Source organism: Somniosus microcephalus, chromosome 9 (genome assembly GCF_052327205.1).
Source record: "Somniosus microcephalus isolate GS21.2 chromosome 9, FLI_Smic_1.0, whole genome shotgun sequence".
Lineage (NCBI taxonomy): Eukaryota > Metazoa > Chordata > Chondrichthyes > Squaliformes > Somniosidae > Somniosus > Somniosus microcephalus.
Genome location: NC_140995.1, coordinates 233,324,683 through 233,351,897, shown reverse-complemented (window position 1 = coordinate 233,351,897; position 27,215 = coordinate 233,324,683). Strand labels below are relative to the sequence as shown.

General features: G+C 48.7%; 1 protein-coding gene across 3 annotated transcripts in view; it reads left to right on the top strand.

Annotated features, from left to right (window-relative positions):
• disp1 (dispatched homolog 1 (Drosophila)) overlaps nt 1-23,888 on the top strand; it is a 300,779-nt gene extending 276,891 nt beyond the window's left edge. For all 3 annotated transcript variants that reach the window (XM_085998018.1, XM_085998019.1, XM_085998020.1), the window contains exons 4-8: nt 1,876-1,999; nt 13,325-13,452; nt 15,427-15,524; nt 17,230-17,327; nt 18,344-23,888. In XM_085998018.1, the coding sequence (XP_085854144.1) occupies nt 1,876-1,999; nt 13,325-13,452; nt 15,427-15,524; nt 17,230-17,327; nt 18,344-21,202 (3,307 nt within the window). In that variant the 3' untranslated portion in view covers nt 21,203-23,888. The remainder of the gene's footprint in view (nt 1-1,875; nt 2,000-13,324; nt 13,453-15,426; nt 15,525-17,229; nt 17,328-18,343) is intronic.
• Nucleotides 23,889-27,215: the final 3,327 nt, after the last annotated feature.

The following is a 27,215-nucleotide window of genomic DNA, read 5'->3' as shown; positions in this document are numbered from 1 at the left end:
CGAGAGCCATAGGATCGGGAATAAGCTATTTGGCCCATTGAGCCTACTCCACCAATATCCTACTTTCCTGCCCCTCTCCATTATCCTTACTTATGACGTAGTGACCTCCCTTTTAAAGGCCCCAGTTGATTCTGCATGTAGCTGTTTCTTTTGATTACACGGCATTTCTTTGTGTGACATTCTCCAGTGCCAAAGTCGATGGTTTGTGCTTGTTCAGTCTGCTAACATGTCGTAGGAAGTTCAAGTAGTGAAGAAGCACTCTAAACAAAGGACTGTCAACCTTGCTTTTTTTTCCTTGGGTGGGTTCCACAGACACTGAACAGAGCCAAGTGCTCTCTGAAAGGAAATTCCAGCCTCAGCAGGACCCAGAGCTCATCGTTGTACCTCTGCCAGCCTTTATGCATAGCCTAATAACAGTCTGACATACTCTGGTTCCATCGCCAACGTTATGTGCTAAAACTTGGAGCAAGTGCTCTCAGATACTGAAAGTTTACTATGCAGTTGAGCAAGATAAATCTGCCAGGTAATTCACAACATGCCCATGCAGGGCGCATCCGTCTTAATTGAGAAAACTAGTTGAAAGACCAAGTCCCATAGTGCAGGACACCCAGCAAGGTTGAAGAGCAGGAGAGAAGGTACTGATTAAGAAATGGTGATCGTGCTTGGGGTTTAAAAGCCTGTAGATTGTGGGAGAAAGGAAAGACTGATGGAGAGTTTGTGGTCCTGACAACAAATGAGTTATTTGGGAGATGGTGCAGTGAATCTTGATTTCAACATGGTGAGTGTGCTGTCAGGAAGAAAGGATGTGCAAGACGGTGTATTTATAGCATAGGAGCAAAGGGAGAGAGGAAAGCTCAAAGGAAGTGGACAGACAAGAGAGGTTGTAATGGAGATTGGAGGGAAGGAGTGCCAGTTAGCTGCCAAATTCAAAGCGATTTTGTTTTTGCGAGATTTCTTTCCCCACCCATTTCTGGCCTCGCCCGTTGTCACGCAGCAACCCTTCAATGCCATCCTGAGGTAACACGATCGAGGTGGGTAGGTTAACGTGGGCATTGTGCGAGTGAATCCGTATCCCATGAATTCATGGTGCAGGGCATCAGTGCATCGTAACTCAGAAATGAGTGTGGGCAATATTAGCAGATGCATGGTTAACGATTTCCTTTGACTATTTTAGCAAAGGTGGAAGCTCACTTAAAATAAACTGGTTGATGCCTATGTTAAAATAGTGCCCTATAAACCTGTTCACCGTTTGTCCACTAATAACACCATTGGAAATTTTAAAGCTGATAAGAATAGAAAAAAGCTCGAAATGAGAAAAGGCCATTTGGCCCATCGAGCTCGCTTCTTCCACAGTCCATGTACCCTCTGCAACCCCATTAATCTCCTGGGGAAATAATCCCTGATCCTCGAGGGTAATCAAGCCAAACTCTGAAGTATTCATCCACCCTATTATCTCCCACAATCCAACCCTGACATCAACAACCAGCTCCCCAGACCCAGCAGCAGACCGCCATCATGCCCATAGAGTATTTGACGATCCCAATGTATCTTGACCATTTCCAGTCCTGTTCTCAGCCAGATATTTATCTCTTCCTCTTGATCGCGTTTGTTAACTTCACTGTTGAAGTTCACACGTGGAGAACAACCACATGGAGGGCTGCCAGCCTTTGGAACTGGTACTCCAACCTTCGGTAGATGGCGCTTTTTGAAAAATACGTGCGTGGGGTTTCCCGCAGTGCATGGGGTTCCAATCGGTGCAAAATTGTCTCAAAGTCCAGCTTACAGAGTTAGACATTTGTGATGTTTTATTTCAAGAAATGGAAACATCATGTTGTAGACTGTGTGTAATGTGACGATGGTGTTTCCTCCTCGCAGCTACGCAGCTCTGATTGCTGACTGGCCGGTGGTGGTCCTGGGGCTGTGCACGGTGCTGATAGTGATTTGTGCACTGGTCGGGCTCCTGGTACCAGACCTTCCAGACTTCTCCGACCCACTGCTGGTGAGTGATTCGCGCTCCTCTTTGGAGTGACTGCAGCTACATCGAATTCTCCAGATCAATGCAAACTTGTCCCCTTTAATGTAGCTCTGTAACTTCTGCAAAAGTTCGAGGCCAGAATTCAATGGCTTGTCTTTTGTCTTATTACCTCTTCGAGGGAGTCAAACTGTTGTAAATTATTTTGCACATTTGAAAGTAAAATGGTTCTGATTTCTCGTAAATATCCCAACCTGCAGAATTAGAATATTCTGCGTCACGTTATAGAAAGTTCTTCTCTCCTCTTCCCCGGAAGGTGTCTACTTGGGGCTTGGCTCTACATGCACCAGGCACTGTGTCCTCCCTTATGACTGCACGGACAATCCATGTTGGTTGGCCATGGTGGGGAGATCAGCAAACTCAACACACACTGGCTATCGAACCTGGGACTTTACATAGAAATTACAACACAGAAATATGCCGTTCGGCCCAATCAGACCGTGTTGGTGTTTATCCTTCACATGAGCAATAGTCCTAATCCCTTGTGCTCAATCTCTTCCCACATCCCTTTATTTCCCTTTCCTTCAGGCCCCTGTCTAGCTCTTTCTTAAATGTTTACATGGTCCCTGCTTCAGTCACGAACTGTGGTGCTGTATTCCACAGCCTCACAACACACTGTTTTAAAAAAAAAGTTTCTTCTGCCCTCTGACCTAAAATAAACATTTAATTGTTTATCTATGTCAAGTATTCTAGACCACTGAACCACTGGAACCAGTCTGTTTCAATCTACTCTCCCTAACCCTTCATAATTTAAACACTTCTATCAGATCACTGCATAATATCCTTTGTTTCAGCAAAAATAGCCCCAATTTTTCAAGTCTTCATTCGTATTTCCTCATACCAGGCAGCATCCTCGTGATTCTGCGCTGTACTCGATATTGCCGCTTTTTTATTTTTGGGTGTGCGGCCTGTTCACAGTTTCGTGCATGCACAGAGATCGGCAGAGAGCTGCGCAGCTTATAGGGAACGTTGGCTGCACACACTATTGACTCAACATCCTTCCTATAGTGTGGAGCCCAAAACTGCACACACGACTCCAGTTGTGGTCTTCCTAAGGTAGATTCACTGTTACCTCTCGACTTTATATTCTATACCTCTTGCCTTAAAACCCAGTATTCCATTCGCTTTTTATATGGCGCTATGCACTTGAGGTGCTGCTTTTAATGTCAATGAACCTGAACCTCCAGATCCCTCTGTTCTTCCAAATCCAGCTTTTCCCCATCCAAAGTTTTCATTTATGTACCTCCTCAGATTTACTGACATTGAATTCCATCTGCCACTGTTTTTCCCATTGGTCCTCTATTATTTGCTATGCCTCCTATTTTAGTATTGTCTGCAAATTTGGACACCATCTCCTCTAGCCCTGTATCCAAAACTTTGATGTACACAGTGAACAGAAGCGATCCCAAACCAGAATCCTGAGGAACATCGCTGTCCACTTCCATCCACTCTACGAAACTACCCTTAACGCTCACTTCCTGTTTGTTCTTTTGGAACTAGTTTTTAAACCAATTTGCCTCCCTACCCCTAATTCTATACCCCTTAATTGTCTCCAGTCGTCTCTTGTGTGGTACCTTGTCAAAGGCTTTCTGAAAGTGCATATACACCACATTCATTGAATTTCCCCCATCCACCATCTCTGTTACCTCATCAAAGAACTCTTGTCAGTTTCTTCCGAGTCTGTTTAGCTAAGTACTGCACCTGGAGCCATGCAGGGTTGGGTGGGAGGGGATTTCCTAGCCAGGCAGACTGGAAAAGCAGAGGAAATTTACTGAGTATATTTGTTGTTTAAATTTACCCCCACCTCTAAACTTCCTTTGGTTTAATGTATAAAATATATAAACAAGTCTCTTAAGTTATTGTAAACAGTTGTTATTTTTTGGAATGCACTGCCTGGAAGGGTGGTGGAAGGAGATTCAACAGTAATTTTCAAAAGTGCATTGCATAAATAGAAACATAGAAACATAGAAGATAGGAGCAGGAGTAGGCCATTCGGCCCTTCGAGCCTGCTCCGCTATTCAATGAGATCATGGCTGATCATCCAAATTCAGTACCTTGTCCCTGCCTTCTCCCCATATCCCTTGATCCCTTTAGTCTTAAGAAATATATCCAACTCCTTCTTGAATATATTTAATGAACTGTCCTCCACCGCCCTCTGTGGCAGAGAATTCCACAGGTTCACCACTCTCTGGGTGAAGAAATTCCTCCTCATTTCAGTCCTAAATGGCTTACCCCTTATCCTTAGACTATGACCCCTGGTTCTGGACTCCCCGGCCATCATAAACATCCTTCCTGCATCTAGTCTGTCCAGGCCTGTCAGAATTTTATAGGTTTCGATGAGATCCCCTTTCAATCTTCTAAACTCCAGTGAGTATAAGCCCAATCGACACAATCTCTCCTCATACGTCATTCCTGCCATCCCAGGTATCAGCCTGGTGAATCTTCGCTGCGCTCCTTCCATGGCAAGAACGTCCTTCCTCAGATAAGGCGACCAAAACTGCACACAATACTCAAGGTGTGGTCTCACCAAGGCCCTGTACAACTGCAGCAAGACATCCTTGTTCCTGTACTCGAACCCTCTTGCTACGAAGGCCAACATACCATTTGCCTTCTTAGCCGCCTGCTGCACCTGCATGCTTATCTTCAGCGACTGGTGCACAAGAACACCCAGGTCTCTTTGCACTTCCCCTTCTCCCAATCTATTGCCATTCAAATAATAATCTGCCTTCCTGTTTTTGCCACCAAAGTGGATAACCTCTCATTTATCCACATTATAGTGCATTTGCCATGTTTCTGCCCAATCACCCAACCTGTCCAAATCGTACTGGAGTTTCACGACATCCTCCTCACAGCATACCCTCCCACCCAGCTTTGTGTCGTCTGCAAATTTGGAGATATTACATCCAATTCCCTCGTCCAGATCATTAATATATATTGTGAACAGCTGGGGTTCTAGGACCGATCCTTGCGGTACCCCACTAGTCACTGCCTGCCACTCGGAAAACGACCCATTTATTCCAACTCTTTGCTTTCTGTCCGCCAACCAGTTCTCTATCCAAAATAACAACAGAAAATGCTGGAAAAACTGAGCAGATCAGGCAACATCCGTGGAGAGAAATTTGAGTTGACGTTTCGGGTCGAACCCTTCTTCAAAACTGGAAAGAAAAGAAACTAGATCGAAGGCAGGGCTGCGATCGGACAAAAGAATAAAAGAAACAAAAGAAGTAAAAGAGATTAGAAGCTAGACGAGATGGTAATAGGCTGAGATTAGGTGTAAAGTGTACTGGCAGGGCAAGAGATAGCTGCCAGGTGTGAGAGAGAAACAAAAGGAAAGGGGGGGGGGGGGGGAAAGGAGTGGAAAAATTACAAGAAAAAATGAAATAGGGGCCGAGCTTATGATCTGAAATTGTTGAACTCGATATTGAGTCCGGAAGGCTGCAGAGTGCCTAATCGGAAGATGAGGTGCTGTTCCTCGAGTTTACGTTGAGCTTCCGTGGAACAATACAAGAGGCCAAGGACGGTGAGGTCCGAGTGGGAATGGAGCGGTGAATTAAAATGACAGGCGACCGGAAGCTCGGGGTCACCCTTACGGACTGAACGGAGGTGTTCCGCAAAGCGGTCACCCAATCTGCGTTTGGTCTCTCCAATGTAGAGGAGACCGCATCGTGAGCAGCGAATACAGTATACTAGATTGCGAGAAGTACAAGTAAATCGCTGTTTCACCTGGAAGGGGTGTTTGGGGCCCTGGACAGTGGGAAGGGGGGAGGTATAGGGGCAGGTGTTACATCTCCTCCGCTTGCACGGGACGGTGCCAGGCGAAGGGGAAGGGCTGTTTGGGGTGATAGAGGAGTGGACTAGGGTGTCTCGGAGGGAGCGGTCCCTGCGGAATGCTGAAAGGGGATACAATCAGTACAAATACTGATTTCTTTCAGTTCTACCCTTTCTCTATCCAAGTCAATACCTTGCCCCCAATCCCATGTGCCTTAATTTTGCACGCTAATCTCTTATGCGGGACCTTATTGAAAGCCTTCTGAAAGTCCAAATACACCACATCCACTGGTTCCCCCTTATCTATTTTACCAGTTACATCCTCAAAAAATTCCAGTAGATTAGTAAAGCATGATTTACCTTTTGTAAATCCATGTTGACTTTGTCCGATCCTGTCACTGTTTTCCAAGTGCTCTGCTATTACATCTTTTATAATGGACACTAGCATTTTCCCCACTACCGATGTCAGGCTTACCGGTCTATAATTCCCCGCTTTTTCTCTACCACCTTTTTTGAATAGTGGGGTAACATTAGCTACCCTCCAATCCATGGGTACTGTTCCAGAGTCTATCGAGTTCTGAAAGATGACCAGCAATGCATCTACTATTTCTAGGGCCACTTCCTTAAGTACCCTAGGATGTAGATTATCAGGCCCTGGGGATTTATTGGCCTTCAGCCCCATCAATTTTCCTAACACCATTTCCCTACAAATACTGATTTCTTTCAGTTCTACCCTTTCATCAGACCCTATGTTCCCCGGCATCTCTGGGAGGTTATTTGTGTCCTCCTTTGTGATGACAGAACCAAAATATGTATTTAGTTGGTCTGCCATTTCTTTGTTCCCCATTATAAATTCCCCTGATTCTGACTGCAAGGGACCTACGCTTGACTTCACCAATCTTTTTCTCTTCACATATCTATAAAAGCTTTTACAGTCAGTTTTTATGTTCCCTGCAAGCTTACTCTCATATTCTATTTTCCCTTTCTTAATTAATCCCTTTGTCTTCCTTTGTTGAATCCTAAATTGCTCCCAATCCTCAGGATTATTGCTTTTTCTGGCCAATTTATATGTCCTCTCCTTGGATCTTATGCTATCCCTAATTTGCCTTGTTAGCCACGGTTGAGTCACCTTTTTTGTTTTATTTTTATGCCAAATTGGGATGAACAAATTCTGTAGTTCATCCATTCGGTCTTTGAATGTTTGCCATTGCCTATCCACCGTCAACCCTTTGAATGACATTCCCCAATCAATCCTACCCAACTCGCTCCTCAGACCATCGTAGTTTCCTTTATTTAAATTGAGGATCTTGGTCTCTTGAGTCAACTACTTCATTCTCCATCTTAATGAAGAATTTGATCATATTATGATCGCTCCGACCCAAGGGGCCTCGTACAACAAGATTGCTAATTAATCCTTTCTCGTTACATAATACCCAGTCTAAGATGGCCTGATCTCTGGTTGGTTCCTCGACATATTGGTCCAGGAAACCATCCCGTAAACACTCCAGGAATTCCTCCTCCACAGTATTGTTACTAATTTGGTTAGCCCAATCTATATGTAGATTAAAGTCACCCATGATGACTGCTGTGCCCTTATTGCATGCTTCTTTAATTTCCCTTTTAATGCCATCCCCAACCTCCGCCTTACTGTTTGGAGGTCCCACTAACGTTTTCTTCCCCTTAGTATTTCTCAATTCTATCCATACAGATTCCACATCATCAGAGCTAATATCCTTCCTTACAATTGTGTTAATCCCTTCTTTAACCAGTAATGCTACCCCACCTCCATTTCCTTTTTGCCTATCTTTCCTGAGTATCGAATACCCCTGGATGTTGAGTTCCCAGCCTTGGCCATCCTTGAGCCACGTTTCTGTAATCCCAAGCAAATCATATTCGTTTACCTCTATTTGCGCAGCCAATTCATCCACCTTATTACGAATGCTCCTCGCATTAAGACACAAATACTTCAAGGGGAAAAAACTGCAAGGCTATGGGGAAAGAGCAGGGGAGTGGATCTAATTGGATAGCTCTTTCAAAGCTCAGGCATGATGGGCCGAATGGGCTCCTGTGCTGTATCATTCTATATAAGCTCCCCCCGTGATTGAGCAAGTTTACCACTGAGCAGCTGATCTCAGCAGAGCTGGTAGGAAAGGCCTTATTATAAAGAGAATCCACGCCATCCCAGGAGTAGGGAAGGGAACATCAGCTAGGGCTGCCGCTATCTAGTGAGTCCTGCTGGAAAGTGCTTGTCTGAGGAGGAGGAGAGAAAGTAAAGCACTGTAGGCAGTGTACAGGAAACTTTTTTTTATCCGGCACCGACGGGACCGACGTGGTGCCGGTTCATCAAAAATTCCGGATAACCGAAAGCTATAGTAAAAGATACGGAGAGCTGAGAGCTCCGTATAAAGCAACAAACCCTTAGCAACAGGTTCAGAACAATGGCCACAAGTTCCAAGCGTCTCTGTAGCTTAGCAACAGCTGCAGCCACACCCTTGCACAGCAACAGATCGAGGAAGGTAAGTACAATATGAAGTAAAACTTACCGGAACCTACTCCTGAATTTTGCCGGTTAACCGAGATTTCCGCTTATTTAGGTGCCGGTAAATCGAAAGTTTCCTGTAGATGGAAGCACAAAATTACAAAGGGATATCGACAGATTCAGTGAATGGGCAAAACTGTGGCAAATGGATTTCAGTGTCGGCAAGTGTGAGGTCATCCACTTTGGACCTAAAAAGGATTGAACAGGGTACTTTCTAAATGGTGAAAAGCTAGTAACAGTGGAGGTCCAAAGAGATTTGGGGGTCCAGGTACATAGATCATTAAAATGTCATGAACAGGTACAGGAAATAATCAAAAAGGCTAATGGAATACTGGCCTTTATATCTAGCGGACTAGAATACAAGGGGGTAGAAGTTATGTTGCAGCTACAACACCCTGGTTAGACCACACCTGGAGCACTGCGAGCAGTTCTGGGCACCACACCTTAGCAAGGATATATTGGCCTTGGAGGGAGTGCAGTGTAGGTTTACCAGAATGATACCCGGACTCCAAGGGTTAAGTTACGAGGAGAGAGTACACAAATATGGTTGTATTCCCTAGAATTTAGACGGTTAAGGGATGATCTGATTGAAGTTTTCAGGATATTAAGGGGAACAGATAGGGTAGATAGAGAGAAACTATTTCCGCTGGATGGAGATTCTAGGACTAGGCGGCATAGCCTGAAAATTAGAGCCAGATCTTTCAGGAGTGAAATGAGGAAACACGTCTACACACAAAGGGTGGTCGAAGTTTGGAACTCTCTTCTGCAAACGGCAATTGATGCTAGATCAATTGTTAATATTAATCCAGTGATTGATAGCTTTTTGTTAACCAGAGGTATTAAGGGATATGGGCCAAAGGCAGGTATATGGAGTTAGGTCGCAGATCAGCCATGATCTCATTGAATGGCAGAGCAGGCTTGAGGGGCTGAATGGCCTCCTCCTGTTCCTATGTTCCTAAGTTCTTAAGAAGAGACGAGCTGAGAGGGGCAGACACAGTCTGACTTAAATAGTTGTTAGTGGGATCGGTCAAAGATCCAATCTCACTCGCTGCAGAGCGCGAGTGGGGTGACTTGCAGCTCAGCATCGAACGTTGAGTAATTAAAACGCCGTCACTCCAGTTCCAGTGGCTAGACTGTACTGTGATGATGTGTTTAGCAACAGCTGATGCCACCAATGACAAGTTAGGTCACAGCTGGATAAACAGTGAGGATTATATTCTGTTAATCCAGTTGCTGTCGGCAGCGCTGTTTGCTCATATCATCGCTGGAGTCAAACTTCACGGTTTCTCGTCAGAAGAGGGTTTTTTTTGCACAAAGGTCTCGCTGTTTGGACAATGTTAAACTGAGGGCACACCCGCCTGTTCCAACATATGCTCAAAATTCCATGGCAGAATCCACAGAAGAACAGGGAATTATTGCAGTCTCCTGGCCAACATTCCCCTCGACCAACAACACTGCCAAAAACCAGCTTAACAGATCATTCTTCCCATAGCTTCTGTGGGCGCCCTATTTACCTGCCCACATGGCACTGCACTTGAGAGGAACTCGCTGTATGTGAATCACTTTAGACAGATAGGGAGAAACTCTTTCCACTGGCAGGAGGATCGATAACCAGAGGGCACAGATTTAAAATAATTGCCAAAAGAAGCAGAGGGGAGATGAGGAGACATTATTTTATAGGCAGCAAGTTGTTATGATGTGGAATTCATTGTCTGAAAGGAAGGTGGAAGCAGATTCAATAGTAACTTTCAAAAGGGAATTGGATCTCTGCTTGAAAATGAAAAATTTGAGGGGCTATTGGGAAAGAGCAGGGAAGTGGGAATAATTGGACATCTTTCAAAGAGCCGGCACAGGCACGATGGGCTGAGTGGTCTCCTCCTGTGCTGCATGATTCTATAATTTTGGAGAGCTGTGGACTGACCAGTGACTGCAAAGTATATATGTGAACAGTCTTGCGATGTTTCTGAGATGTAATGGGGTCCTTCTACTCTCCACTGCTTCTAACGAGCAATTCTAAAGCAAAAAACGTAGCAAGGGTTTGCTTAGTACACCGACACGCTTGCCCTAATGTGGGGGATAATTCAGTAGAACACATTTCCTTCTTTTGAAGAGCCTATTCTGCGCTGTTTATGGTATAGATCGCCATCTACAGGAGGCTGGGAAGGGTGCAACAGGAAGAAATCACTACTTGTGCTAGTGTAACGCGTTGCACAGGAGGATGTAGTCAGACCTCTACTTTGTAGATATTTTCCTTACACAAGGTTGTTGTGTGGAGGGGATGGGGAAGACACCAGTCTCATGAATAGTTTTGCTTATATAGTTGGCTGAAACGCCCCAGGCTACAGAGGGGGGAAATCGCCCAAGATGACTGTTACATGACCCCTGCGTGTGTATGTGGATGCTGATTGAGAATTGACTGAATGGGGCTTGGTGGCAGTGCAGTCCATGGTAGAATACATAGAAGATGAAGATAGGAGCAGGAGTAGGCCATTCGGCCCTTCGTGCCTGCTCCGCCATTTAATGAGATCATGGCTGATCCTTTAATTCAGTATCCCGTCCCCGCCTTCTCTCCGTAACCCTTAACCCCTTTTGCCCGTAGAAATATATCTAATTCCCTCTTAAATATATTTAATGAGCTGGCATACACTGCCCTCTGTGGCAATGAGTTCCACAGGTTCACCACTCTCTGAGTGAAGAAATTCCCCCTCATCTCTGTCCTAAATGGTTTAGCCCTTATCCTTAAATTATGTCCTCTAGTTCTGTTCTCACCCGCCAAGGGAAACATTCCTTCTGCATCCAGTCTGTCTAGACCTGTCAGAATTTTATACACTTCTATGAGGTCCCCTCTCAATCTTCTAAACTCCAGTGTGTACATCCCTAAACTACATAGTCTCTCCTCATAGGTCATTCCCGCCATTCCTGGTATCAGCCTGGTGAATCGCCGCTGCACCCCCTCCATGGCAAGAACATCCTTCCTCAGATGAGGCGACCAAAACTGTACACAGTACTCGAGGTGTGGTCTCACCAGTGCCCTGTACAGCTGCAGCAAGGTATCCCTGTTCCTGTATTCTAACCCTTTTGCTATGAAGGCCAGCATACCGTTTGCCTTCTTGACCGCCTGTTGCACCTGCATGCTCGCCTTCAGTGACTGGTGTACAAGAACACCCAGGTCTCTCTGTACTTCCCCCTCTCCCAATCTATTGCCATTTAAATAATAATTTGCCCTCCCGTTCCTGCACCCAAGGTGGATAACTTCGCACTTGTCCACATTATAGTGCATCTGCCATTTATCCGCCCAATCGCCCAGTCTGTCCAAATCGCTCTGGAGCTTCCTGGTCTCTTCCTCTGAGCCCACCCCCCCTCCTAGTTTAGTGTCGTCTGCAAATTTGGAAATGCTGCATCCGACTCCCTGATCCAGGTCATTAATGTAAATTGTGAACAGCTGGGGGCCCAGGACAGATCCCTGTGGTACCCCACTTGTTACTGCCTGCCATTCAGAAAATGAGCCGTTTATTCCAACTCTCTGTTTTCTATCTGACAGCCAGTTCCCTATCCACGCCAAAACTTTCCCCTTTATCCCATGAGCCTCAATTTTCCATGCTAATCTTTTATGTGGGACCTTATCGAAGGCCTTTTGGAAGTCCAGGTACACCACATCTACTGGCTCTCCCCCATCTATTCTACCAGTTACTCCCTCAAAAAATTCCAATAGATTAGTCAAGCACGATTTACCCTTTGTAAATCCATGTTGACTCTGTCCTATCCTGTCCCCATTTGCTAAGTGCTCCGCTATTTCATCCTTAATGATGGACTCCAGCATTTTGCCCACAACTGATGTAAGGCTTACAGGTCTGTAATTACCTGCTTTTTCCCTACCCCCCTTTTTGAATAGTGGGGTAACGTTAGCTACCCTCCAATCCATCGGCACTGTTCCCGAGTCTAATGAATTCTGAAAAATCATCCTTAGTGCATCCGCTATCTCTAGGGCCACCTCCTTCAGTACCCTAGGATGCATGTTATCAGGCCCTGGGGATTTGTCCACCTTCAATCCCTTTAGCTTCCTTAACACCATATCCTTAGAGATATTGATTTGCGTCAGTTCCTCCTTTGCCAATGTCCCTATTTTTCCCGATATCCCAGGGAGGTTTTTTGTGTCTTCCTTCGTAAAGACTGACCCAAAGTATGCATTTAGTTGATCTGCCATTTCCTTATTTCCCATTATATATTCCCCCGTATCTGACTGCAATGGACCAACTTTGGTTTTCACCAGTCTTTTCCTTTTGATATACTTATAAAAGCTTTTGGAGTTAGTTTTTATATTTTCCGCCAGCTTGTTTTCGTAAGCTATTTTGCCCCTCTTGATTATGCCCTTTGCCCTCCTTTGCTCTATCTTAAACTGTTCCCAATCTTCCGCTCTGGCGCTTTTTTTGGCTATTTTATACGCCCTATCTTTGGATTTTATGCTGTCTCTAATTTCCCCTGTTATCCACGGTTGAGTCACCTTTTTAGATTTCCTTTTATGCCAGATTGGTATAAACAATTTTTGCAATTTTGTCATTCTATCTTCACACAGTTTCACACACACACACACTCAGAAATCCATAGAAATTACAACAGAGAGATAGGCCATTCGGTCCAATCAGTCCATGTTAGTGTTTATCCTCTCCCCCCCGCCCCCCCCCCCCCCAAGCAGTAGTCCTAATCCCATGTGCCTGCTCCACAAAATGGTCACTTAGGTGAAGGAGCAGAGGGCATCCGGGACCGTCTCGCCCCAGCAGCCGGGACCATCTCGCCACAGCAGCCGGGACCGTCTCGCCCCAGCAGCATCAGCAATTAGTAAGTGCCAGCGATGGGGTGGAGGAAAAAAATTAAATGTATTGAAAAAGTTGGTTGGTTGTAACAGTGGCACATGGGTTAGCACCTTTGGGGGCGGAGAGAAACACTTCCTGTCAGTAAGTTGATGTTCTGCTGTGAAATGTTTACAGGGGTTTGAACCTAGAGGGACAGAAATTGGTCAGAGATTGGTCACCTGGAATAATATGGTGAAAAACACAGGGTATCAAGCAACACTTGCAAACTATCCTTTCAAATACGCAGAGGAGCAAGCCAAGAGGTGAGTTATAAAACGCAGTAAGTACTCTAGGTAAATATATGCGTGTGCGGCCATGGGAATCCAGCCAGAGTTTTTTTGGTGCCACAGATACAGTTTGGGTTGCGGGAAAAATATGTTGCAACAGAATACTTTAACCTGAAACGTGTTGAAAGGGTGCACTTTGCAGTGAGTGAGGATTTCTGGAGAACTGGCAAATCAGCTGATTCTTTTTTCCCAAATGGGTGTTTTGTGGCCTGATGTTGATTTTCACAGAAGGGCTTCTTATTAAACAGGACAACTGAGCAGTAAGAGTGCATGTTTTGGGGAGAGCAAAGGATCAGCATAATCAACATTTTTAGAAGGGGGAAATCAGCAAAGCTGGACACACTTGGAGGGAGGGGGATGCAGCATCTGCCAGAAGAAGTGTGACTACATTTGGAAAGTAATTGATTGGCTGTGAAGCCCTTCCATTCTTTTATGGTTCAGTGATCACTCTTATACATGCTGTTTAATATTTTGCTGGGATATAATGTGTTAAGGTAGAAATTGTCACCATTACTGATACTGGAATAAAAAGCTAGTATCAGTAATGGTGACCATGAAACTACCGGATTGTTGTAAAAACCCAACTGTTTCACTAATGACCTTTAGGGAAGGAAGCCTGCCATCCTTACCCGGTCTGGACTATATGTGACTCCAGACCCACAGCAATGTGGTTGATTCGTAACTGCCCTCTGAAATGTGCTCGCAAGTGACTCAGTCGTATCAAAAAAACTGCTACAGTGGATTGCAGCGGTTCAAGAAGGTGGTTCTCCCCAACCTTCTCGAGGGCAATTAGGGTTGGGCAGTAAATGCTGGCCTTGCCAGTGATGCCCACATCCCGTGAATAAAAAAAAAATTACTGTTAGAGATATTGGCCCAGAAATTCGAGTCGGAGGCTTCCCGCGGGTGCAAGCCTCCGACCTGCACTTACCTAGCGCACCGGCTGTTGCGCTGTGGGCCCGCGTGGGATTCCGATCCTGGGCCTCCTCCAACTGCCGGCACGCAGTGCTTGCGTATCCCAGGGGCGCAGTTAGTTCGAAGCGTCCCCTAGGATCACGTGGGCCATGGAGAGCCAATGATAGCAGGGAATGCCCATTCATAAATTTGACAGGAAGAGCTGTCAAATCTATGAATACAATTCAGCTCCAAAACATAACTAAATCTTCAAATAAATTTTTTTTTTTTTTAAATCACATTTTACTATAAATTACATAAAATAACCATTTTAAACAATAATTAAAATTTTTGAAAAAATGAATTACAGTTTCTAACAGGGCTAAAAATAAACTTACCTTTCTTTAAAGTATTTAAAAATAATAAACCTGTGGAAAAAATGTTTTAATTTTACTTAATTCACCACTTACCTTGTTAAAAGCAGGCCTTGCGACTGCTTTTTAGAAGCGTAGCTGCTGGAGACTTACCCTCCCGGAGAAACCTGCAAAAAAAACGGAAGTTCCAAGCGACGCGCTGCCTCTCCAGCACACGCATTCGACCTGTGAACCCCTTCCTTTAAGGGAACAGAAGTTCCGGTTTCCCGCGCTTGCGCAGTGCATGCACGAAACCAGCACTTTCGCTGGGCCTACGCGTGAATACCCAGCGCGTACTCACCCGTGGGGACCCGAAGTTCTGGCCCAATAGTAAACCCTTCTTGAGGGGACATTAAGCCACTTATCATAATTGAGCTAGCACTTGTTGGTGGCAGTCAGACAGATGTCATTTGATTGTGTTCAACATTTGTCCTTTAATATCGGCAGCAGTCATTTCTGGACTTGCGTATGCTTTTTAAAAAATTAAAACAAAACAATCTGGTGGCCATTATATTCTAATGTTTGGCCTGCTCTGACAGACCTGTATTCTTGTACAGTTTTAAAGTGAGAGAGGTGCATCAAACCTCCCTCGTTTACCTGTAGCAATGCTTCCTCACTTCAAATCTGCTTTCTGGTTTCACGCAAGTCATCGAGAGGACAGATGGTCAGATGATCCCTACGAGAGAGACAAGCGGCAGGCGGAGTGGAATTTCCACAAGGACAGTTTCTTCTGTGATGTTCCAAGTAAGTCCGTGCTCTCGATGGGCCCACTTGGCCATTGTTTAAACTTCTAATCGATTTCCAGTGGTGTTGCTCACAGCTATTTTAGGGTCTGGAGTCTAGTTGTGTTGTTGAGCTTTTGGCAGCTGTGCTTAAAGTTGCCTGGCCCTTTTAAGGCCACTGCTCAGGCACTCCATGAGGAGATGTGGTCTATCTAAATAAGCAGGTACTGAACCCAAATAGAGGCTAATTGTTGTGGAAGTTTCTGTAGGATTGTGGCTGTTTGTAAATCGCCAGCTCCTGTCCAAGGGGAATAAACACCAGCAGGAAATGGAGTATGACAGACTGCAGGTGTGACCAGCAGAGCTGAAAACATAAACATACTCTGGAGTTGACATAGAAAATGTGTATTTATATATAATGAAAGAAAATGTTACAATAACCTTTTCGTCCTTCCAGTTTCATTCCCTTATGCCACCTCCACATATAGCAATATTATAACATGAAAGGATATCGAGTACCACCGGCCCTGACAACCCAGGGCACAAAACACCCAAATGGCCAATCTTCAGATGGTGCTGCCAGGTTATTTTACCATGGGGGACTTCACACCTCACCCAACATCAACTCACACGGCCTTTTCAGCAAGAGTCACTAGATAGTGATCTGGAACAGGAGCCCTGATCCTTCCCCCACAATCATTGATTCTAATTATGCTCAGCATCGCCCTTTCCTACTCGATGGCTCAGTGCCACAATACAAGGTACTCGGTAGCCCGTGTCCTAACTCGCACCAAGTCCCTTTCACCCATCACCCCTCTCCTATATTGGCTCCCGGTTAAGCCTCGATTTCAAAATTCTCATCCTTGTTTTCAAATCTCTTCATGGCCTCGCCACTCCCTGTCTCTGTAATCTCCTCCAGCCCCACAGCCCCCCGAGCTATCTGTGCTCCTCTAATTCTGACCTCTTGAGCATCCCTGATTATAATCGCTCAACCATTGGTGGCTGAGCCTTCAGCTGCCTGGGCCCCAAGCTCTGGAATTCCCTCCCTAAACCTCTCCGCCTCTCTACCTCTCTTTCCTCCTTTAAGACGCTCCTTAAAACCTACCTCTTTGACCAAGCTTTTGGTCACCTGCCCTAATTCCTCCTTATGTGACTTGGTGTCAAATTTTTTTGTCTTATAATACACCTGTGAAGCGCCTTGTGACGTTTTGCTACGTTAAAGACGCTATATAAATACAAGTTGTTGTTGTATTAAAAATTCATTCAAACAAACAGCCGCCAACCTACAGAAACTTGCCCAACAATTGGCCTCTATTTGGGCATTTATGGCAAGGCTGGCATTTATTGCCCATCCCTAAAGTGTGGGAATGGAGTCACATACAGGCCAGGTTAGGATGGCAGGTTTCCTTCCCTAAAGGATATTAGTGAACCAGTTGGGGTTTTACAACAATGTAACAGCTTCCTGGTCACTTTAATGATGCCAACTGTATATTTCCTGATTTTTAAAACTGAGTTCCAATTCTCAAAGTGCCATGGTGGATTGGAACTCTTGCTCTTTGTGATTATTACTCCAGGACACTGGATATGCAGTCCAGTAATGTAACCACAACACTACCTTACCCTTTTACCCACTAAGCCATTAGGGAACTGCTGGGGTTTATCTTGTGTTTTTAATAAAGCGTGCTGAAGGGCTCCACAGCTCATTACCTTCTTGCTGTACCCTGTAGGTGACCGATATTCTCGAGTCGTGTTTGCCTCAGCGGATGGGGAGAACTTGTGGCGAACACAGTCAATTAAATCAATGTGCAATCTCGACAATACCAGGGTAGGTACAGACTGATGTTATATTATCACAAGCATGCATTTTCTTTCTCCACTTTGCCTTGAACTCCCCACACCATCCCTAACATCAAGGATGGGACAAGGAAGAGCCATCTGTTTTTTGAGAGCAGGATGGCTGGTTGGCCCAACAAACATAGCTCTCTTTTTTTGATTGATCTGAGCTTCACCTACGCACTTTCTCATCATATGCCTCAACTCCCTTCCCTCTTCAGAAATGCCTCTTGAACCTATTTATAACGTCTGTTTTCACAGTCTTCATGGAATGGAATAATTTTTAGAGGCTTGCCTTTTTATAATTCCTCTTTACCTTTGCGCTCCAGATTCCTCCTCCTCCTAATAATGATACTTTGAATGGAGGGAGGTTGGGTGATGTGGAAGAGATGAGGGATTTGGGAGTTCAGGTTCACAAGACATGAGAAGCATCTCAAGTGGACAAGGCCCTGAAATCACTCATGGAACACTGGGTTTTATGGCAAGAGGTGTAGAAAATGACAGCTGAGGTGTCACCAGGAGTCTAAACCATAGTAAGACCACAATTGAAATAATGCGGGCTCCACACTTTAGGAAGGATGTTGAGGCAATAGAGAGGGTGCAGCACCGATTGAAAGAGCGATCCAATCGGCTCCATCCACCCCCCCCCCCCCCCAACTCCTTGCTCTTTCCCCCGTAGCCCTGCAAATTTTTCCTTTTCGAGGATTTATCCAATTCCCTTTTGAAAGTTACCACTGATTCTACTCCCACCACCCTTTCAGGCAGTGCATTCCAGATTATAACAATCGTTGCGTAAAAAGAATTCTCCCCATCGCCCCTCTTTGAGGAACACTGCAGGGCTATAAATGAATCTAAAGAGTTTGGTAATTAATCAATTCATGAAACAACCAATTATTTTTATTTTTTTAATTCTGCTGTTACTTTTGAAATCCCCCAAAAAACAAATTAAAAACAGCATTGTTTAAAACTGGTTCTAATAATTTTTTTATTTGTGACATATCGCTGCAGATCCGTTCGCACTTTCAATTTGGGGACCTTTGCCAGAGGACCTCGGCCACCTCCTGCTGCCCCAGCTGGACGCTGGGCAACTACATCGCCATCCTCAACAACCGGTCCTCATGCCAGAAAATCACCGAGCGAGACGTGGCGCATACACTGAAACTGCTCCGCTCATGCGTCAAGTATTACCACAACGGGACCCTGGGGCCCGACTGCTGGGACATGACCACCCGTCGCAAAGACCAGCTCAAGTGCACATCTGTGCCCCGCAAGTGCACCAAGTACAATGCCGTCTACCAAATCCTCCACTACTTGGTGGACAAGGACTTCTTGAGCCCCCAGACGTTGGACTACGTGATCCCAGCATTAAAATACAGCATGCTCTTCATCCCCACAGAGAAGGGGAAGAGCATGATGGACATTTACTTGGACAAGTTCGAGAACTGGAACTGTTCGGATGGTATCACCACCATTGCGGGGATTGAGTTTGGGATCAAACACAACTTGTTCCAGGACTACCTACTGATGGATACTGTGTATCCTGCCATTGCGATTGTGATTGTTCTGTTGATCATGTGCGTCTACACTAGATCCATGTTCATCACCTTGATGACCATGTTTGCCATCATCAGCTCCTTGATTGTCTCCTACTTCCTCTACAGGATAGTCTTCGGCTTCAAGTTTTTCCCCTTCATGAACCTCACGGCGCTCATCATTCTAGTGGGGATCGGGGCCGACGACGCCTTTGTGCTGTGCGATGTCTGGAACCACACCAAGTTCGACAAGCCCCAGGCCGAGCTGGCGGAGACGGTGAGCATCACCCTACACCACGCGGCCCTCTCCATGTTTGTCACCAGTTTCACCACCGCGGCTGCCTTCTACGCCAACTATGTCAGCAACATCACTGCCATCCGGTGCTTCGGTGTTTACGCCGGCACCGCCATCCTGGTCAATTACATTTTAATGGTGACCTGGCTGCCGGCGGTGGTGGTGCTGCACGAACGCTACCTGCTGCACTTCTTCCAGTGCGCCGAGAAGCCTGGGCAGCGGGCCTACCGCAACGGCTGGCCGGCGCGGCTGTGCCGCAAGCTGCAGAGCCTCCTGCTGGCTGCCTCCGAGACCTCCCGGATATTCTTCGAGAAGGTGCTGCCCTGCATCGTCATCAAGTTCCGCTACATCTGGCTGTGCTGGTTCCTGGCCCTGACTGTTGGCGGCGCCTACATCGTCTGCATCGACCCCAAGATGAAGCTGCCATCGCTGGAGCTCTCGGAGTTCCAGGTGTTCCGCTCGTCTCACCCCTTCGAGCGCTACGACGCGGAGTTCCGGCGGCTCTTCATCTTCGAGCGGGTGCACCACGGCGAGGAGCTGCATATGCCCATCACGCTGGTGTGGGGCGTTGCGCCCGTGGATGGCGGTGACCCGCTCAACCCCCACAACAAGGGCCGGCTGCGGCTGGATGCCACCTTCGACGTGGCCAGCCCCGCCTCCCAGCTGTGGCTCCTGCGCTTCTGCCAGCGGCTGAGGAACCAGACCTTCTTCCACCAGACCGACGAGCAGGACTTCACCAGCTGCTTCGTCGAGACCTTCCGGCAGTGGATGGAGAACCAGGACTGCGAGGAGCCCACCCTGTACCCCTGCTGCAGCCAGTCCACCTTCCCATACAAGCAAGAGGTCTTTGAGCTGTGCATCAAGCGGGCCATTATGGAGCTGGAGCGCAGCACCGGCTATCACCTGGACAGCAAGACGCCAGGGCCCCGGTTTGATATCAACGATACCATCCGGGCCGTGGTCCTGGAGTTCCAGAGCACCTACCTCTTCACGCTGGCCTACGAGAAGATGAGCCGTTTCTACACGGAGGTGGACGCCTGGATCGCAGAGGAGCTGAAAGCCGCCCCGGCCGGCCTCAGCAACGGCTGGTTTGTCAGCAGCCTGGAGTTCTTCGACTTGCAGGACAGTCTGTCGGACGGCACTCTGGTGGCCATGGGGCTGTCGGTGGCCGTGGCCTTCAGCGTCATGCTGCTCACCACCCGCAACGTGGTGATCAGCCTGTACGCCATCGTCTCCATCGCTGGCACCATCTTCGTCACGGTGGGCTCGTTGGTGCTGCTGGGCTGGGAGCTGAACGTGCTGGAGTCCGTCACCATCTCCGTGGCTGTGGGGCTGGCCGTTGACTTTGCCGTCCACTATGGCGTGGCCTACCGCCTGGCGCCAGAGACGGACCGCGAGGGCAAAGTGGTCTTCTCCCTGAGCCGGATGGGGTCGGCCATCGCCATGGCCGCCCTGACGACCTTCGTGGCCGGCGCCATGATGATGCCCTCCACCGTCTTGGCCTACACACAGCTGGGGACCTTCATGATGCTCATCATGTGCATCAGCTGGGGCTTCGCCACCTTCTTCTTCCAGTGCATGTGCCGCTGCCTGGGCCCCCAGGGCTCCTGCGGCCAGATCCCCCTGCCCAAAAGGCTGCAGTGCCCCGATCCATCGCCGCCACCGCCCACTGCCAGCCGTGGGCAGTGGGAGGGCAAGAGGGCCTGCCGCGCCCAGAAGCACCAGCCGGCTGGTGAGGGGGACCGGCAAGAGACAGAGCATGAGCACTATGAGCTGGAGCCCCTGGCCGCTGGGGAGGGAGGCGAGGCTGGGGAGAAGAGACCGGACGCCTCGGGCGATGGCGAGGACCCCCGGCTGTTCAACGGAACCCGCGCGCCCGCCTACCGCCCTGCCAGACTGAGCCAGGGGACGACAAGCCGGCCGGTGCGAGCCAAGCCTCCACCGCCGCAGATCCGCTTTGTCCAGATCAGCACGCGGCTGAACAGCATCCCTCGCTCACTGGAGAGCGTCACCGCCCGGGTTCACGCCAACCCCCATTAGAGCCCCAAATGGGGTGGCCTGGAGTCTCAGCAGTCAACGGACTGCATGCAATTTATCATCGCCGTTCCCTCGGCGCCCAGCTCTTCAGGGACAACTCGATGCCGCCGCTGGACAGCCCGGAATGTTGTGCGTGCGCCAAGCGCCGTGCCAAGTACCACCGCCACCATCATCCGCCACCCACCCCCCCCCCCCCCCGACTTGCCCCACTGCCCTGCCATGCTTCAGACGGAGAGGCAGGTAATGCAAAGTTCTCCGCCTAGAAACCTCCGTGTGCGTTCCAGCTCCACGAGAGACTTAAAAGCCAAAAAACTCAAAGCTCCCACCGTCTGGTGGTGGGATGGGGGGAACCAGCACTGGGACCCTTCGGACAGCAGCGTCTCCTCTGGACAGCTGCAAACAAAATCCCTGTACTCTCTTTGTATCCCTGTGTTAATAAAGGAAACTCCTCAGGACAGCACATGCCAAAACCAAAGGGGTCTTAATGCAACAGCCAACACAGACTTCACGGACAGAGAGAGCACTTGGCAGCTAGTGGCAGAGCGACACTCTCAAATTAGAATGGGCTAAGTTGTAACGGGGCCCGGTGTCTCAGCCAAACAGGATCCTCGTGGCCCGGACTGGACCTAACCGGACCGGAGACCGTGCTCAGGGACGCGTGCCCGCACCTCCATTTGCTGCCACAAGTCATGGCCCAGCGACCGAACCCCGGCGATATCAAAGTGCAATTGTGTCAACTGCATTCTTCAAAAGGCTGAATGAAGCCAGTGTGCCTGCTGTCTGGGCGAGGCATTCGTAACTAACCAGTGAGCCCTTTGTGTACAGAGGGGAGGACACTGCGAGGGTGCTTTAATTCAAGATGGAGGCACATGTTTCAACGCCTTTTCAAAGGGTTGGGGGGAGGGATGAGGGAGGGGGACAAGGGCTGAGGGGAGCGATGCTCAACAATAAAAACAAAAATAAGATGCTGTTAAAGAAAACTTAAGTCGGTCAGAGATGGTGCCATGATAATTCCTTTTTAAAGAGACTTCTTTGTTTCGTTTCCCAGTTATTTTTCCACGTTCTTCCCCAGGACATTGTCTCCTGTTTGGGGTACCGTTCCGCCGGCCAACAGTTCTTGTCCACGAGGCCATTCCTCAGATTGTGACTGTGTTAGCAGGCTATTCGACCACGGGGGGTGGGGCAGACGTTGCAGCTGATCCTGATCATGTCCTCACACCAGTGCCCCACATTCCCACTTTGCAGCAGGAGTTGCTGGGTAGCCACCGAAAGCAGGAATTCTGGCTAATCTCCCTCGCCCTGATCGCAGGATGCTGAGGGCAGCTGCAACACTGCCACCGCGCCACCCACCCACCCACCCACCGGAAGCTAATTCGGCACAGACCAAGGTTGGGACTTAGGATGATCTTATCCTGTGGCTCAGTGTCAAAGCTTGCACTGTTAATATCTACTCAGTCCCTGTTGGATACTTTGCCCTATTTCTTATCCTAGCTCCACTATCCTGTTGTTGTAAAACCAAAATTGTGGACCAGAACTAATTTCTTGGTAGCTTAAATCTAAAATAGAAGCGATCCCTTCATTTATTTCCTCCTCCATCCCGTCTGAGGCACAACCTGCTGCAAAGAGGAAGGTTTTAAAGTCTATCTATTGCCACTTGAATTGGCCACAGAGACGGGCATGTGAGTGCAGGCCAAGGGATGAGAGTGTCTGTCCCCCCTCTCCTCCATCTTCAGTCCCTCTTCACAGGTTCGATGCAGAAATTGGGAGGGTGGGAGGCGTGGGGGATTGAAGCTGCGCCCTAGCACTCTGTGCTGCCCCAGTGCACTGTGCCACCTCCATGCTGTCCTCAGCTTCCCTATTGTTTTGGAATTAACCCTGGTGTAGGTCAGCTCTCCTTTGGTGGGGCTCCCAGGAGAGCCATGCCCTTAAGAGGGCTGTTCTTGGCTTGTCATTTCCACTGTGCGATGCCACCCACGCCCTGTTGGAGGGGGAATAGAAGGGGACACCCCATTTTCTGCGCCACCAACACTTGCTCTTAGAACCAGTTGGAGCTGTGGCAGCTCGTGCCCAGTGGAGAGTGTTGTTGGTGGCGGGAGTACTGTGCATCTGCCATTAATGACAAAGGGTCTGTGTACAAGTGCAACCAGGTCAGTGTTAACACTGATCCATCCTGTCCAACTGCTGGTATTTTTACTTCTGGTCACTTAGTTACTGATGACTCGTACACTTTATTGATTTGACCTGCTGATTTGGACACCATTTCAAATCTTTGATCCTGGCACTAATCTCTCAACCCCCAATCAAAACAAACAGGTCAATTCGTATCAAACGTTTATGTATATTGTGCGTCATTATCCATTGGGTCAATGCTGTCTCCCACCGCTCCGCTCCCCTCTCCCTCGCCCTACTCCCTGTACCATCATCTCCGACATATATCAGGCGTAACTGTGACCATGTCACATTTTTACACACAGGTTTTTGTACACGTGTCGGGAGCGATTAGTGACGACGGTGAATTTAAAACCTTCGGTCGACGAGCCCATTCTCCTCCCGTCTGTTTCTGCCTTTTTAATTTGTTCTTTTTGAGCCGAGTTAAGTATCGGGAGAATAATTTAATACTTGCATTCTTAATGTATGCTTTGTGCTATTTAAAAAAAAGTTATTACAGCTATTAAACTAAATATTCCTATCTGACGAGTATGCATTACCAAGGGAAGCAATGAATTTATTCAAACGCATTCTATCAGGGACTTTACACTTATTGTTTGCTAAGCAAATGAAGATGATTACCAGTTTGATATTGCGCAATTAAAAAGCGCCTCTTAACCGCTGACTTTCAGTATCTTTTTTAATTTCTTCTAGTGCCCCACTTCCGGCTCTCTGTACCACGCAGCTTCTCCGCTCTTCCCTCTTTCTCTACACCGACATTCCCGCACCACATGAAAGACCTGCTCCCATTCTTACCTCTCAATCTTAACGTTGCAAGGGTCGGGTTTCGGTCGGTATTTGAGATTGTGGTTTCCCTCGAGCCAGCAAAGATCAGATGTGTTTCTTTCCAGCAAGGGATTCTTCCGTGCTACTACTGTATTTAGCATTAAGAATTACCTTCCTTTCAGTGCAGTAAGGACACTCTGTCACACCCTCTCTCTGGGTAGTTGTGGAAAGGGGTTAGTGAAGGACACACTGTCACACCCTGTCAGTGGGGGAGTTGGGGATGCGGTTAGTGCAGTAAGGACACACTGTCACACCCTCTCTCTGGGGGAGTTGGGGAGGGGGTTAGTGAAGGACACACTGTCACACCCTGTCTCTGGGGGAGTTGGGGAGGGGGGTTAGTGCAGTAAGGACACACTGTCACACCCTGTCTCTGGGGGAGTTGGGGAGGGGGGTTAGTGCAGCAAGGACACACTGTCACACCCTGTCTCTGGGGGAGTTGGGGAGGGGGGTTAGTGCAGTAAGGACACACTGTCACACCCTGTCTCTGGGGGAGTTGGGGAGGGGGGTTAGTGCAGTAAGGACACACTGTCACACCCTGTCTCTGGGGGAGTTGGGGACGCGGTTAGTGCAGTAAGGACACACTGTCACACCCTGTCTCTGGGGGAGTTGGGGAGGGGGGTTAGTGCAGTAAGCACACACTGTCACACCCTGTCTCTGGGGGAGTTGGGGAGGGGGGTTAGTGCAGTAAGGACACACTGTCACACCCTGTCTCTGGGGGAGTTGGGGAGGGGGGTTAGTGCAGTAAGGACACACTGTCATACCCTGTCTCTGGGGGAGTTGGGGAGGTGGGTCAGTGCAGTAAGGACACACTGTCACACCCTGTCTCTGGGGGAGTTGGGGAGGGGGGTTAGTGCAGTAAGGACACACTGTCACACCCTGTCTCTGGGGGAGTTGGGGACGCGGTTAGTGCAGTAAGGACACACTGTCACACCCTGTCTCTGGGGGAGTTGGGGAGGGGGGTTAGTGCAGTAAGGACACACTGTCACACCCTGTCTCTGGGGGAGTTGGGGAGTGGGGTTAGTGCAGTAAGGACACACTGTCACACCCTGTCTCTGGGGGAGTTGGGGAGGGGGGTTAGTGCAGCAAGGACACACTGTCACACCCTGTCTCTGGGGGAGTGGGGTTAGTGCAGTAAGGACACACTGTCACACCCTGTCTCTGGGGGAGTTGGGGAGGGGGGTTAGTGCAGTAAGGACACACTGTCACACCCTGTCTCTGGGGGAGTTGGGGAGTGGGGTTAGTGCAGTAAGGACACACTGTCACACCCTGTCTCTGGGGGAGTTGGGGAGGGGGGTTAGTGCAGTAAGGACACACTGTCACACCCTGTCTCTGGGGGACTTGGGGAGGGGGGTTAGTGCAGTAAGGACACACTGTCACACCCTGTCTCTGGGGGAGTTGGGGAGGGGGGTTAGTGCAGTAAGGACACACTGTCACACCCTGTCTCTGGGGTAGTTGGGGAGGGGGGTTAGTGCAGTAAGGACACACTGTCACACCCTGTCTCTGGGGGAGTTGGGGAGGGGGGTTAGTGCAGTAAGGACACACTGTCACACCCTGTCTCTGGGGGAGTTGGGGAGTGGGGTTAGTGCAGTAAGGACACACTGTCACACCCTGTCTCTGGGGGAGTTGGGGAGGGGGTTAGTGCAGTAAGGACACACTGTCACACCCTGTCTCTGGGGGAGTTGGGGAGGGGGGTTAGTGCAGTAAGGACACACTGTCGCACTCTGTCTCTGGGGGAGTTGGGGAGGGGGGTTAGTGCAGTTAGGACACACTGTCACACCCTGTCTCTGGGGGAGTTGGGGAGGGGGTTAGTGCAGTAAGGACACACTGTCACACCCTGTCTCTGGGGGAGTTGGGGAGGGGGGTTAGTGCAGTAAGGACACACTGTCACACCCTGTCTCTGGGGGGTTGGGGAGGGGGGTTAGTGCAGTAAGGACACACTGTCACACCCTGACTCTGGGGGAGTTGGGGAGGGGGTAAGTGCAGTAAGGACACACTGTCACACCCTGACTCTGGGGGAGTTGGGGAGGGGGGTTATTGCAGTAAGGACACACTGTCACACCCTGTCTCTGGGGGAGTTGGGGAGGGGGTTAGTGCAGTAAGGACACACTGTCACACCCTGACTCTGGGGGAGTTGGGGAGGGGGGTTATTGCAGTAAGGACACACTGTCACACCCTGTCTCTGGGGGAGTTGGGGAGGGGGGTTATTGCAGTAAGGACACACTGTCACACCCTGTCTCTGGGGGAGTTGGGGAGTGGGGTTAGTGCAGTAAGGACACACTGTCACACCCTGTCTCTGGGGGAGTTGGGGAGGGGGTTAGTGCAGTAAGGACACACTGTCACACCCTGTCTCTGCGGGAGTTGGGGAGGGGGGTTAGTGCAGTAAGGACACACTGTCGCACTCTGTCTCTGGGGGAGTTGGGGAGCGGGGTTATTGCAGTAAGGACACACTGTCACACCCTGTCTCTGGGGGAGTTGGGGAGGGGGGTTATTGCAGTAAGGACACACTGTCACACCCTGTCTCTGGGGGAGTTGGGGAGTGGGGTTAGTGCAGTAAGGACACACTGTCACACCCTGTCTCTGGGGGAGTTGGGGAGGGGGTTAGTGCAGTAAGGACACACTGTCACACCCTGTCTCTGGGGAGTTGGGGAGGGGGGTTAGTGCAGTAAGGACACACTGTCGCACTCTGTCTCTGGGGGAGTTGGGGAGGGGGTTAGTGCAGTTAGGACACACTGTCACACCCTGTCTCTGGGGGAGTTGGGGAGGGGGGTTAGTGCAGTAAGGACACACTGTCACACCCTGTCTCTGGGGGAGTTGGGGAGGGGGGTTAGTGCAGTAAGGACACACTGTCACACCCTGTCTCTGGGGGGTTGGGGAGGGGGGTTAGTGCAGTAAGGACACACTGTCACACCCTGACTCTGGGGGAGTTGGGGAGGGGGGTAAGTGCAGTAAGGACACACTGTCACACCCTGACTCTGGGGGAGTTGGGGAGGGGGGTTATTGCAGTAAGGACACACTGTCACAC